We start from the raw sequence: 14,682 nt of genomic DNA on the forward strand, positions 1-14,682 counted from the left end.
ATTAGGACAAAAGCACAGAACTTATTTTACTACTTCCTTTGAGAAGAAGGTCTCAAAGCCTGTTCCCCAATAACCTTGTTTCTTGGTTTTCCTGTCGGTGCTAAGTGGTCAGCTCTGCCATATTTTAACTCTTTATCCTGTGGTAGCTGGATCCCTCTACCCCCTTCATTTACCCCAAAGCACGCCTGCCTTCTGCTTTTGGGACTGTCATATTTTCACTTGAACATATAAAATAAGTTGATCTTCAGACCACTTGGCCAGGGATACTATTGTAATACCGTTGCCTTCTGCTTGCTTCCTCCAACCTCATGTCAACCCTGTCTTACCGGGACCAAGCTGCAGCTGGTTAAACCTCCTTCAAACCACAAGCTGTGTGCAAATCACTCTAGTAGGGGGGGTTTCCTAAAAAGGATGGACTTAGCAAAGACATTGCAGCGTGTAAGCTCTGCCCCCGAGGGAGAAATGCGGTGACGGTTCCTGTGCGAGGGAACCCAAAACCACACGAAGGTGTAGCTGCAGCCAAGGCCAGACTCCTGCAGTGCAGGGAGTTCAGTTAAAGTCTCTCTTTGCCTTTCCAGCCCATCAGAGAAATGGAGGCGAGCTGCATCCCGGCAGCTTGGCCCTGACCTGGCCTTACCTGGTCTGCTTTGACACTGAAAAGCATCGTTCATCCCATTTCCTTCGTGATAGTGCAGCCAGCAGCCGTGATACGCATCTTTCTGCAGGCTCTGTCCGCTCCCTTTCCCCTCATTCTGAATTTGTAAGACCATGTCGTGGTTTAACCCCAGCCAGCAACTAGGACCACGCAGCCGCTCGCTCACTCCCCAACACCCCCAGTAGGGTTGGGAGAAGAGGGAGAAAAGGAGGGGAAAGAAAAAAAACCTCATGGGTTGAGATAAAGACAGTTTAACAGAACAGTAAGAGAAGAGGAAAATGACGATGATAATTTCCCTCGAATTTGGCTGAAGGTGAGAGGTTGTACAGGTATTAACCTCAGAGGTATTTTGTGAATTTAGTGAGCTGAGTAGGGGAGGGAGATCTTTTTAGTGCCTAGGGAAGGGCTTCCTACCTTCCTGAACCCATATTAGGCAACAGAGAATCCACACTTCATTACTGCTGTGATTTTTGTCATGTTTTCCTCTGCGGTTTTCTGGAGGAGTGGATGGGAATCTATGATTCATTCCCATGCATTTCTCTAGGAGAGACACTCTTCCTCCACTTCTATGCAAAGTAAAAAGCCTTGGGGCATCTCATTTTCTGCACGAGGGTCATCTGAGCGCTGTGCAGACACCTAAGTCAGAGTCTTGGAAGTTTGAAGAAAGAAGTTTGATTTAAAAACCTTCCTTGGTTGAGATTAATGCTCTGCTAAAATATCAGTCTGTCTGTGGCAACTTTTTCATAAATCCCTGCTATCAAACATTAGTAACAAACTCTCCCACGGAAATGAACTGCAGGTTTATTTTGTGGTGGTTTTTTTTTTTTTTTTCCTTTCTAAGTGACAGATCCAGAAAATCAGCTAAGAGTAGATGGGCTAGTCCATAAAACTGCCCGGAAGAATAATGTATTCTGTTTCAGAGCTAAGGAAGGGCTTGTAAGCTTGAAAGCTTGTCTGCTTTTCCCAGTTAGCTTAATAAAAAATACAGCTTCTCCCCACAAACCGTGCAGTTCTTCTACCTTTAGACTACTGTGGCTACCAAATCATCACTTCTTAGAAAATAAATATAGGAGCTTCGGTCTCTTCTGATTAAAGTGAAACTATAATGGCTCTCACCAGATGGTGAAGCAGCTCGTGAGTTATAGAAAGCTAAATATATCATAATGTGTTGCGGCAGCTACAGATCTATGGGAATCTGAAGGTTTGTTATAGAGGTGCTGTCACCGTCTTTCCCCGAGGAAGCTGTTTCCCTTGTCAGCTTTCTCTGGGCTCTCTGTACCTGGGTTTTCCCTGGGGTTTTGCGCCAAGGTGGAAGAAGCAGCTTTCGGTGATCCCAGCTGGGGAGATGGCTCACCCCAGGGTGGGTGCACTTACCTCCTTTAGGTGACTTCTCGTGGGTGGCCGGCGTCCGTGGGTCATTTTCACTCTGTCCCGAGTTACGTGGTCCAAGGAAAGGCTCTCGTCTACTTTCACCTTTAAAAGGCAGAAGTGGAGGGAAAGAAAAAAGGAAGAGGGTCGTTAATTTCTCGAGATATGTCTGTAAAAGTTCTCGCAGTCGCACATGAAGGGATGCAGCATTTGGGTCCAGGAGGCGTCTGAATATTTCACCACTACAGTCTTTGCTTAGTTACAGCCTGCCTGCAAAGCCCTGCATGATGGATATTTAAGGTATCTGTCCTATACAGAGACTTGTTTAAAAGACACTCCAAAGCAAAGCATCCAACCTTCAGAGGTTTGCAATCGCTAACCTTCCCTCTACGTAAAGGGCAGGGAAGGAAGGACACAAAGCAGCTTTGTTGTCCCCGCTGCAGCCTGGGCTTGGACCGGCTCCTGCATGTGGCAGAGCACAGCGCTGAGATTGCTGTTGCCATCTTAGAGGTGAAAGCTCATTAATAACCGTGACCTGACTGTGAACTGTATCAGCAGCGCTTCGTTACAGACCTTCCCTTCTACAGCTCTAATGACCGCAGGATGCTGAAGAGAAGGTGTGAGCAGTGACCTGGATTAATTGCAACTCCAGCTGAATCAACGAATGTATTTCCTGGAATCAGATGAGAAATCCACTGCCTCCCGCATGTGGGGAGGGAGGTCCCAGCCCTCTGGCAGGTATTTCTCTGTGCTGGCTCTGTGACCGCCCACCACCCACGCTGCGATGGATGAGGGCTGCAGTCCGCTCCACGCAGAGGGGCAGCACCAGTGACTGGGGATGGTGAAACATCAGAGTGTCCTTACTTTGCTGGCCACAAATTTGTACGATAGGAAAGCTGGCGAGGGTGAAAGAGGGATTTAAAGGGAAAAATGGGTCCCGATCCTTGGCTGATACGGCAGAGTGCTTTTACAGCTCTTCAGGCAGAAAACAACTAATCCAAGCCAGCTGAGGGCTTGACCCATTAGCTTGTGCCTAGCCTATGTGGAAACACTTTAAATCTGAAGTCTGATCCTTACTGGAATGAATGAGAATTAGAGGCTGGCTCACGGATCCTCATAAGGAGGATAACCACAGCCCACGGGGCAAGGAGGTCACCCGAGATCCCACCTTGCTGTGCTGCCGAGGGGGTGTGCAGAGCTCTCTGCTCAGTGGAGGGCCATGCGCCATGCCCCTCCAGGCAGCTCCAAGCCAGTATGTGGTCGCTCCAGCAAGGGCTGAGCAGCATCGCAGGACATCGCATCGCCCACCCACTGAAACACAAGAGCAGACCTGGCTGCTGAACTCTCTGCCGCTGGGTTTTATCTTCCCAGGCTGCTGCTGGTCCCGGCTGGTCCCTTGAATTCCACGTGCTGCTTCCCACTTGGTCCAGGGGCCTGAGGAACCGCTGCACCCCACTCCCAGCAAAAACCTGACACCGAGCGCCATTTGCCTTGGCAAAAGGGGAGCGTGTTCCAGCCTCTCCTCCTGCTTTTGCCCTCTGATTAATAAAAGCAAAGCCCAAGCCCTCGGAGTTTGCATCTCTAGCACCATATCTGCAGGATTTAGCCCTTTTCTCAAAACTTTTACGCATTGCCTTGGCTTCCTTTGCTAAACAGATCTTGCCGATTGCTCCGTCCCCTCGTTACCCTGCCCATTTCTTCTTGAGTCTTTCCCGTGGTGGTGGTTTTGTGCACTTCCTTTCAGTTACTGAAACAACTGCAGAACAGATACCACTCCTTTGGTTTAGTTCAGGGCTGAGTTACAAACTAACAGGGAGCGGGGCAAGGTTAGTCAGGCTCTAGGATATGCGATTTTCATCCGTGGAGAATTTGGGAGTGCAGGTGTGCTGGGGCCAGCTGAGAGACAGGCAGGTTTGGCCGGGGCCATGGAGTAACTTTCCACCAGACTCCTCTCTAGACTGCAGGCGGAATAGCTGGTGGACTGAGTCACTTCAGATTTTTCCAGTCTTGAAGACTGGGCTATGTCCTAACCAAATACCTCCATTTCCAGGCTGTTTGGGTGCTGAGGATCATGGCAGCGTGGGGACGACAGGTCTCTCCAGGCTGCAGCCCCAGCTTTACGCAGCACAGGGCTGCAGCTGCTTCTCCATCGGGAGAGGGGAACCCCCCTACATTCGCTGATCCCAAACCCACCAGACCATCTCCCACTGGCTTCAGTGAGTTCTTGTGTCCCCTGGGCCTCCTGGCGAGATGTTAGCTCTTAGCAGCACAGACCATCCCTCTGGCACACCATCTATTCAAGCCACTGCCCCTGCATCTAACTCCAGGTAGAAGAAAGGGAAAAGCAGCAGGACGTAGGATGGTGCAAACGGCTCTCCACACGTTCTGCCTTCTTGGGCTGGGAACTGAAGTGGCTAAAAGCTCCCGGCCTGCAGGGATGCGACCGGGGCTGCCTTGCATACCAACCGCAAACAGGCTTTCTCTTTCCCTCGACCATGCCTGGCATGCAGGAAGGACGTGGAACACGGGGGCTCGGGCAAGTTCTGCTTTTAGCTGAAAAAGCAGCGGATGAGAACTGACACAGAAATACAGGCGTTTGAAAACTGTTCCTCTTACCTCATCAAATACTTTGTTTTTGCCTCTATTGATCCCTTCATTAAGAGCTTTTATCCACGATTCTTTTTCTTCCAAAGTTGGAGCTTGAAATTTGATATCATGAACCTGCAAGAGCAGAGAGACAATTTTTTGCCTACGCATTCCTTGCCAGGAACAGAGAGGTAGCGCTCTGCTCTCGCTGTATCACTTCAGTTCCTATACAACATCCAGTTCCAGCCTGTGTTTAAACTACGGATTCCTTTGCACTTTGGCAAGTGCTTCACTTCATAGCTCCCACGAACAGGACTCTGTTATGCTCAACAGCTTGTTGCTGTAGTTTTATTTTTACACCTAGTAACTAAAGTAGTAAGAAAGTAAGAGTTTCTTCCTTCTGCAAAAGGCTCAGAATAGCTTTTAGAGCAGCAGTCAGTGGTACAGCGAATAGTCACACTGTGTATAGAGAGTCAGACTGAAAGTCTAAGTAATTTTGTGCTAGTTCAGATGCAATAAAGTACTTTATCTCCAACTTCCCCCCCAGGCTGCGAACAACGGGAAGGCTGCGTGCGGCGGGCTCTGCCTGCTTCCCTGTTCCTGCGGCTCTGCAGAACAGAACTGATACGGGAATCTGGGGCTCCGACCTTGGCTGCACTAACCCTGATTCAGCTGAGCATGGATGTGATGAGGAATAAGAGCAATGTAAGTGAAAAAATTAACCATATCCTTTTCTGTTTGCAAATGAAGAAATACAGCAGTGAAGGCTACAGACATACAGTCTCGGGGGTTTGGACAGCTGTCCTAAGGAGAAGGGAAGAGTTGGCCATAGAAGAAGAAGCTGTCAAGAAGCATGGGATACATATAAGGAGGGAGTGATGGGTGACTGTATGGCCTGTCCTCCAGCCAGCCAGCTCTCCCCTTCTTCCAGGACAGTCCCACGGCCTTGCTCAGTGTTTTGAATCTCTTCTTGACCGCAGCAGGAACAATAGGTAGGGTGTTATTTATTTCACTGCTGTGTTCTCTGAGTGCCTCACCAGTATTACATAGCTTTGCCCCAATGTACACTTCAGGTGAGAGAAATATCATCTCCACGTTACGTGGGGCTCTACGGCAGGCTGGCGTGGATCCAAACGGCTCCATGTGGTGCCCTAATCCACACCGCACAGACACACAGAAATACTCTTGTGCTAAAGAACATCACCAAAGTTGCAAAATCAAGCACTTAAAAATTACACAACCCCAACATTGCCGGGGCAGTCCTAACTCAGCCTGCTGTGCGTGTTCCTCCGAGCACCGTCCCTAACGACAGGGGCGGCACTTCTTACTGAGCTATCCCATCGTGTGTTTTATCCTCATGGGTCAATATGTCTTATTGATTGCACTCTGTTCAAGCCCTGCCCTGAAAACAGAATTACTGATTCCCCCAACAGTCTTTTCTTTGCTGCTTATCACTACGATACCTGGGGGCTTCAGAAATTGCTTTTCAGAGCAACTGAAGTTACCCACCTCTTACAGGTGAGGAGGTGAGATACAGAGAGGCTCACCCAAAATAAGTACTGGCAGGGGCTCATTTGGAATAGTTTTTTGGGGTGTTTGAGCAGTTGTAGTCCCAGCCTTTTTGTAAACGAGGTCCCACATTCTGCAATCACAGCAGTGTCTATGTAAAACAGGGACTACATAAAATGAGGGTGACAAGCAGATGGTGACTGACAGTCGAATGCTCTCAGCAGCTCCCCGTTTTGTTTATGGCATGACAAAGAAGCAACTGTTTTGGGTCTCGGCAACTTCGGAACTCAGCGACCATCAGAAATTCTGCAGAACTAAAGCATGATCTCCTTACATCCACTCTGGCTGTTTCTTCTGCATTTATTCCTCGCTTCAGTGCCATGGTTTTCCGTCTGCCCGTCACAGTGACAAAGTGTCAGACCCTCACAACCAGCGTGGCAAGCAGGGAGGTTAAGAAGCAATTTGGGGAAAAGATTATTTATTCGATTAGTTTGCACGTAAGGTGATGGACCACATGTCTTCCTGAGAGCTCAGAGAAGACATTAGGGCCTGAACCACAGCCCTCTGGAAAAAGAGCCCTTTGTCTGGGGCGCAGAAGGGCCACACCAAGCAGGGAACCTAAGGGAAGGCAAGGCTCCAAAACAGAGCGACGGCCAAATTTTGTTTTAGTTGAAGCAGGCCTGTTTTTCTCTGTGCTCAAAAACTTTTTTTGTTTAGAAACGATTTTCCCCCAAAAGCTTTGTGATTATAAAAGCTTATGAGAAAGCTCTACTTGTGAGCAGCTGAGCTGCTGCACTGCCTGGCAAAGACCTGGCAGCCTGCACCAGGGTTTAGAAATCTCTGTACATGCTGTTCAAGGGAAGGATTCCTGCCTCGCTTCAAGCTTCCTCTTCCAATGCCGCTTTCTGTGCCTCATTCTCGGCCCCCGAATAAAGCCTCTGAGACTGTGACTAAGCGCTGGTGTCAGCAACCCCGCCGCAGGGCAGAGCGCAGCCTCGGGAGGATGGTTCGTCGTTAATGAGAAGCTGAGATGTCCCTCTGGCATGCAACCCTCTGCCGCATGGTGTAACGCCAACCTACCGCTGCGGCCACCGAAGGCAGAGCCGATGGACGGTGGGGGAAAGGGACTCATGGAAAGATGCTCCCAAGGCATCAGCAGAAGGAGCCCTCCAGTTTCCCGATGGGCTGGGTGAGGCAGGACAAGCGTCATTCTGTGTGGGACCCCGCTCCCTGCGATGAGGCTGCACGGGCAATGCCAGACTCATGCCGCTGCAGCCCTGCTCCCTGCTTGCACAAGACCTGGCACGTTGACACAGAGGGACGGCCCGGGGGCTCGCAGCACGTTCCTCCCAGTATGCCCAGTTATCTTTGTTTAAAAACTTTTTTCTCCTTTTTAGAACAATACCCACAGATACCAAGGCAGAGTCAGGCCGCTGGGGCTCTGAGGCCGGTGCTCGGGATGCTGCCAGCCACAGTCTCTTTGTTGCCTTGCAGTCCCTTGTCTGTCTGCATTCATTTGTGGCTCGTGTCCTCAGCCACAACACCGGGGAGAGGAGGCTAACCCAAAGTGGGGTGGAAGCTCTCTGTAACGCAGACGGCTGCAGAGGAGAGGCAGGAAGGAGCTGGAGGAGTCGGTCTCAGTCCTGCCTGCCACAGACCGGGGCTCTGTACACTGGCCTGAGACCCCCAGGTCCTCTACAAACAAGGAACAAATGAATTTATCTTGCCTGTATTTTTACTCAGTTGAGTATCCCTTCCAACCTAGACAATTCTGTTCACAGATATCAGAGGTTGCACTTGAAGATGAATACTCCCCACAAAACGTTAAGCAGGGTCTATTCTCTGGCAGCAAGTTAAGGTAGAGACTCAGTGACACCAACATAAGAGGGCAGCAGGCAGGGGAACACATTTGCTCTCCTTCTTGCTAAGCCAGCTGAGACTGAGTCATGCCATAAACAACAGGAGGGTGTGCCAGGAAAAGCTGTCATGGCTAAACCTAATGTGATAGTGACCATTGTAAGTCAGGAACACAGACCACGCAATTTACTGTCAGTTAACTCGGAGCACAGCAGAGCCAGTCAGCTCCTGCTGAATCACTGGCTAGATGTCATGCGGCAAGAAGCTCACACACGGGTCACTGTCCGTGATGGCAGCGAGCACAGTGTCCCCGACTGCTCCGTGTCTTCTCAAAGACATCAGTCTCTTCATGCAGTGACAGTCTCATGGCTGTCTTGCTGACCCTCATATGCTGACCCTGCTTTCCAGGAAGGAGAAGTGTTCTCAGGGTCAGTCTGTTGTACCTGTGCTAAATGATTTAACAGACAAGTTCTGGAGAGCTGTAGAGCTGCAGTTTCAGACCTTTACCAACACTAACTCTTTGCTGAGCAATTCTGCTGGATGCTGCAGCAGAGGTGGGCGGCAGAGACCTGTGCTTGCTCCTCAGCTGTTTCAGTGCAAAGCCTGGTGTTGGCTTCAGTTCAGTGGGACTGGGATAAACTGGACTGTGAACTACTCGTGAACTGCTGGTTTAGGTGTGGGAGTGTGTTCCCTTGCGCTGACTTTTGGTACAGGCTGGTCACCTCCAGCAGAAGCCAGAGCAGAGATGGGTCAGTAACATCTTAAACTACCAAGAGTCTATCTATCTGCCAAATGTGAGGTCATCTCCTGCCTTCTTCTAAATGATTTTGTCAACTTAGATCATGGAGGGAATAGCGGAAGCCAAAGGACTGTCAGTTAGGGGATTCTTGTGGTTTTCTGCAGCTGAACCAAGAGCTACCTCATCCCTGGGAATAACGCAGCAGGATCTCTGCCAAACTGGCAGACCCTGGGAACAGAATTCTCCGTGCACAGGGCAAACGTGCCTCCCGGCGATCTACTGCAGCTTCCAGGCTGGGCCCCTGGTGAAGGCAGCCGCAGGTGCCTCCAAAGTCAACTAAAGGAAAAATAAGTAATGGAAGTTTCCACCCCTGACCGCAGGTGCGGAGGCTGTGCCTGGCCGTGCTAGGAAAGGACGCGTGGGGAGACGCAGTGCTTGCTTGTGGACTCTTTCTCTTACTACCACCTTCTTTCTTCCCATTCTTAAGAATTCCCTGCAGCTGAAGGCTTTCGGACCTGCTGAATACCAGACTTGTGCCAATCTCTGTAGTCTCTAGGCAGTTGACACCAAGAATCATTTACACTGCTTTTTGCATCATGAGTACGTTTTAAAGTCTCCAGGCCAGGTCTGCTGCCCTTTCTTACAAGTTCAGCTCTCTGCATCCAACAGCTTTCATTTAATTGCTGGGGGGGAACGAAGCATTTGAGATTTCTAAGCAGAAGGGGTCTTCTGCACACTTCCAGGAGCACTTTGTTTCAGGTCCACACCAATGCAGGCATGTGACAAGTTCATATTGTCACAGCTTAACAAAAACATTATCCTTGTGAACAGGGCAAGCAGAATCAGGGGTACATCCATCACAGACCAATGTTTAGCAAGGCAACTTATTTATTCGGGTGCAGCTCTAGCGGCAAAGTCGTTTTAACAGACTGATTCGTGTCCTCTGCTCTTCAAGAATATCCCACCCGAGATTTAAACCGGGATTCCCCTACAGCTAAACTGGGCTCCCCATTTTCAACCGGGAAGCTCCTATTTGTGCGCTGAAACAGCGATGGCCTTTCCTAGCTCATTCCTAAGTCCCGCAAACTCACCAGCTTTCTGCATCCCTCAGCATCGTGCTCAGGAGAGGGGGCAAAGAAAACCCAGCGAGATCTGGCAGGGCTTGGCCAGGCAGCTCACAGGGTGATTTTAAACGGTGGATAGCAGCAAGCCTCCCAAACGGAAAATGTTTAGCTGATATATGTCGCCACAGCTGCGATTTCAAAACAGGAGAAGGACAGTTGTGTACATTGGCCTCCTAATTGAAGCCTGTTCTAACATCTGCCAAAGTATGTTGTGTGTCAACACCCTCACCAGATTCCCAGCCAAAAGGAGGGTGGGAGGGGAGCTACAAACAGGGAACTTTTCATTTATAAAAGCCTTTCCTTTCACCAAAGGACCCTTATAAAAAGTAGCCTCTATCTAGGTCTCCATTTGCTCAGTGGCATGAAAAACAAGGGAGCTGTAAACTTGCCAGCATGCCAAAAGGATGAAGTTACCCTTTCAGGACAGAGTTTGGGCATATCTTCCTTCTAGCAAGAAACGCAAGGTTTAGGAACAGGTCTCGCACCCCGTGTTGACTGATGCAGCAGTGCAGAGCTATTACACACTTCTAAGTAACACACTTGCAGACAATAATAATTCCTACTGTGCCGCCCATCTCTGAGCACACAGGCTTTTATTCGCCTCCCTGGGAATAGGTGTGCGCTTCTGGGTATTGAGCCAGCCTCTAGAAAACACGCTGCCAGGGTTAACCACTTTCGATCTAAAATTGACGTTATTTCTGATTCATCAAGTTACAAAACAAACACTAAACCTCCACTGGGACCGGAGAGACTCACTGCTCTGGGATCCGGTGCTGAGCAGGAGCTCACTGGCCCAGGGCGCAGATTTCCAGGCTACCATCGCTTTGGTGCGTGGCAGTTAATATCATGTTTCTTCCCGATACAGACTGCGTCTACTTGCAAAACGAACAGCATTTACCTTCTCTCTCCACCCCCACCCTGGTCCATGCGAGTCTTTTGGGGCAGGACAGTCCTTGTTTTGTTGTTTTGAATGAAGTTTAGCACATGATGCTCTGAACTCAGCTGGGGTCTTATACGAATAAACACTAAGTGACTGCAGTGAAAGAATAAGCAACAATGACAACAATGACTAAACAATCTCCATTTATTTAAACAAAGTGGAGATGAGGGAACGCAGGCAAGTTGGTATTTTTGCCTGTTCACATTCTTATGGAAATTAGTATGTTTTGTCCCTCACAACCTCTCAGATTTACGTGGGGACATTTAATAAGATCTCCGATGCCAATAAAATCACAGTGAAAGTAGAACGTTAAGTCCACGTGCAATGCCTCAGAGCAATAACAGAAGCATCCCAGCCCATAAAGACGCTGCAATGGATAGCATGTAAGTAGAAACTAAGGAGAACTTCCAAAAATGTGTAGTGATGACAAACCTACGCAGGAAGTAAGTTGAGCGTGTCCTCGTGTACAGTCAGTGCTCAGATGGATGTGTAACTTCTCTGCAACACCAGGCTGGTTGTTAGGTTCTGATCTAACTAGTTGCTGCGCAGGATGCTAAAGATATAGTTTTATGAATTCTGCAAAGTAAATCTTTTCTCCTAGGAACTGTTTGGCTGCAAGTAACTTTGCACTGGAGTTTCTCAGATCAACGGTTCCAGCTCCAGGAATGTCTCACTACATGGATCGGTATCACCGATTTCACTGGAACTGGGGCATTTACAGCACTTACAGTTGGGACAAGGACACTTCCTCGCCCAGAACACACGGGGGAACCACAGGGAATGGTCATTCTCCACTGCTCAGGGAGAAATGGAAGAAAGAAAATGATAAGGCAGGCAAAATATAAACAGGAAGAGATGAGTAGCAGGAAGACCCTTTCCCCACCACAAGAAGAAAGTCTACAAGACGGTAGCGTTCCTCCTTACACACTGTAGACCATTCCCAGCTATAGGTCATTTCTCCCTGCTGCCAAAGAGCTAAATCCCAGAGCCTTTCATCTGCTCTCGGCACAGCTGCCTGGGAAGTCATTTTGGAGTCTGCAGACTTGAGGGTGATGAGAAAGGCAATCCTACCTTCTTACCGGGGGAGCGGATTAAAATGAAACGGTTTTTCTTTTTTAGTAGCGCACGCAGTTCCTGGCACTTGTCATAACTCTCCAGTTCCACTGTTTCTATGCACTTCTGTTCATCCTGCAGAGAAGGAATGAAACATTATTATGAATAGGAGGCACTGAAATCAATCACATACCATCAAACTCTGCATGTCTTCCCATTGCATCTGTCTAAAAGCTCTTCTGCCTTAAAAATAGCCGTCATGCAGACAGCAAGCCCCCATAAATCAGGCTGGCACGTCACTAAGAAAACACCCTAGTCTTTAAGCAACAGGACGATTTGTGGCTAGTGGTCCACAGAGGCCGAGCCAATAACACGTTGTGGACAGTAACACCAGCTCCTGCAATCTCTGTTGGCCTCATCCAGGGATCTTCAGCCAGAAGGAAGGTGGGAAGGTCTTTGTCCATCATCCTGCCCCAGCCACAGGCTAAGAACATGTTGTCAGTCCTTTCCATAGGAAGGAGGAATTCCACGATGCTCTTTTATAAACCTTCCCGGCATCATCTCAGAGCGCTCCCCAGGCTTCCCCTTAGCTTGGCGACACTGCCTCCTCCCCACAAAGAACACAGGAGATGTTATCCTGCTTTTTCACAGGGAAGACAGCGCAAGCATCACGACGGTCCAGGCAGCCCCCCAGGAAGCCCAAGGTAGAGCAGAGATAAGAAGCGAGCCCTGCCGTCACGCTGAGCCTCAGCAAGGTCAGTGGGAGCCACGTGCGACTGGGACATGCTCCTCTTGCAGCCACGCTCCGAGCTGTCAAAATGCTTCGGATTGGAAATATAGTCCCGTACAGCCAGCAAAACAGTCAGGGCCAGCGTCTCAGTGAGGAGTATTTATCTCTGGTGTATCTCCACAGATGCCTGCCGGCCGCGATCTTGGCTCATTTCTCCCAGTAACATAACTAAAATTCCACACGTGGTGCGTGGCTCAGTTCAGCTGTGGAACACCATCCCTAATAGGAATCGCAGTGTAATGCTGGGCAGATAATATTCTTCCTGTCTCGGTAGCCCAGAAGAGACCCAAGCTCCCTTTTCCTAAGTATTACACAAATAAGCAGTGAGAATCGCAGAGCAGTTCTTGCTGGTGAAGTGCTACGGTCAGCATGCCTCGGGAACCTATTACCATCCTAAATTAAAACTGCTGGCCATGACCATCCCCAGCTCAGGCTCCGCTCCCAAGGCAGCGCCTCGTACCCATATTAGTTTGGATTTAGCAATTCCTGTAGTGGAGAGGGGGTGTGGGATGAGGAAACGTGTCGTAGCCAGGAAGCTGCTGCGTGGCTGGAGGCAGGGAATGGAGAGTTCAGAGGGAAGTGGGCTGCGGGGAATTTCCTCTCTTTACCACTTGACATTTAAGTCACTGTGCAGAGCTCAGGCTGTGTTTAGTTTTTTTAACCCTCCTATCTGGGGACAGGGGCCCGGCAGAGCCAATGCCGGTACACAGAGCAAGTTCGGAGCCACCAAGGGACGTCTGGATCTAATTTAGGTTTATTATTTTAATGACATTACTGTTTATTTCATTTAACACTGAGTAGGTGAACGTGACCAGAGAACTGGGAAAATGTTTACTAGGAGAAGGAGATTAATTCTGCCCAAACCTAAACCCTAGCAGATAAAATCCTGCTGACGTTACGGAGCCCTTTGAAGGCACAAGGTTCTTGCTGCAATCCTGGTATCACAATGTCACTGCAAAAGGACAGGGATGGAAATAATAATCCTTCAGTGGCCAACAAATGACAGAGAAGGGTGAGGTCAGGAATATATGCCTCGGGGATGGGTGATCTCATCCCGACCTTTGGTGGACGACCGCCCACATCACTGCACTGCCACACGGCTGGTGCGTTACCAGCTCCAACACGAAGGTTTGCTGGGCTCAGGATGTAGGTGGCCTGGCAGCTCTCTGACCAAGACCAGCACAAAGACTCTTGCCCACTCTCCCTGCTCTCAAGAGCAGCTTTGCCCCCAGGAGAGCCCAGTGGCTCCATGTCACCCTCCTTGTCCACGCCATCCATCCTGCCTCTTGCAGGGGAACCTTCCCTCTGATCCTGTGCAAGCCGTCCTCCACTTCCTAAGAAGAGTGGAGCACCAAGCTGGGGGACGAGAAGAACTTGGCAGGGTGGAGAGCTGTGGTTTTGCCATGACATTGCCTCTTCCCTTCTTCCAGTTGCCCCTCTGCTCCCTGGGGAGGCTGTGGGGACTCTGTCCCGGCCAGGGAACAAGGGCAGTGAGGACAGGGACATGCAGGACCCTTTCTCCCAGGGACACTGGCTTGACTGTGCAAGCTATGGCTCCTTCATCTCAGAGACCCGAACTTCTCAAGTAAGCGGCCAGAGAAACAAGAAAACTCCATGTCTGAGGCAAAGGAAAAGGATCTGAGTTCAGGGAGTGCCAGAATGGGGCTTTTGTCTCTGTTTTACCCTTGGCAAGCGGCCATCCCCTCTCTATGAGCCTACCTGGGTCACAAAGAGATCCTTTATGTTTGTCCTCCGCCACTAAGATCAAGACCGAAGGGTCCGACCCTGCCACAGCTCTCCAGGTCCCGTCAGCCTCCTGGAGGATACTCAGCATCACGCAGAGACAAGGTCGCTCCCAGAGTCCTGCCCCGACACATGGGTCTCAGACACACGTTCTGGACAAGCTCCCGCTCCATTTGGTTTGTCATATCCCAAAGATGTCAAAGCAATCCTTTTACATCATCCTGAGACACAAAGGTTGAGTCCTCACTCGGTGGTCGCACCTCCCTGCAGCACACAGCTCCCAGGGCTGTCCCACGGCTTGCATTTGCTGCCGATCAA

The 14,682-nt window shown here is 49.8% G+C and overlaps 1 protein-coding gene across 5 annotated transcripts in view; it reads right to left on the bottom strand.

Annotated features, from left to right (window-relative positions):
- PLEKHO2 (pleckstrin homology domain containing O2) overlaps positions 1 to 14,682 on the bottom strand; it is a 42,628-nt gene that overhangs the window by 18,777 nt on the left and 9,169 nt on the right. For all 5 annotated transcript variants that reach the window (XM_074600651.1, XM_074600650.1, XM_074600649.1 and 2 more), the window contains exons 3-5: positions 11,850 to 11,966; positions 4,640 to 4,744; positions 2,030 to 2,128 (exon numbers count right to left, since the gene is read on the bottom strand). In XM_074600651.1, the coding sequence (XP_074456752.1) occupies positions 2,030 to 2,128; positions 4,640 to 4,744; positions 11,850 to 11,966 (321 nt within the window). The remainder of the gene's footprint in view (positions 1 to 2,029; positions 2,129 to 4,639; positions 4,745 to 11,849; positions 11,967 to 14,682) is intronic.

The sequence above is a fragment of the Larus michahellis genome, chromosome 9, assembly GCF_964199755.1.
Source record: "Larus michahellis chromosome 9, bLarMic1.1, whole genome shotgun sequence".
Taxonomy (NCBI): domain Eukaryota; kingdom Metazoa; phylum Chordata; class Aves; order Charadriiformes; family Laridae; genus Larus; species Larus michahellis.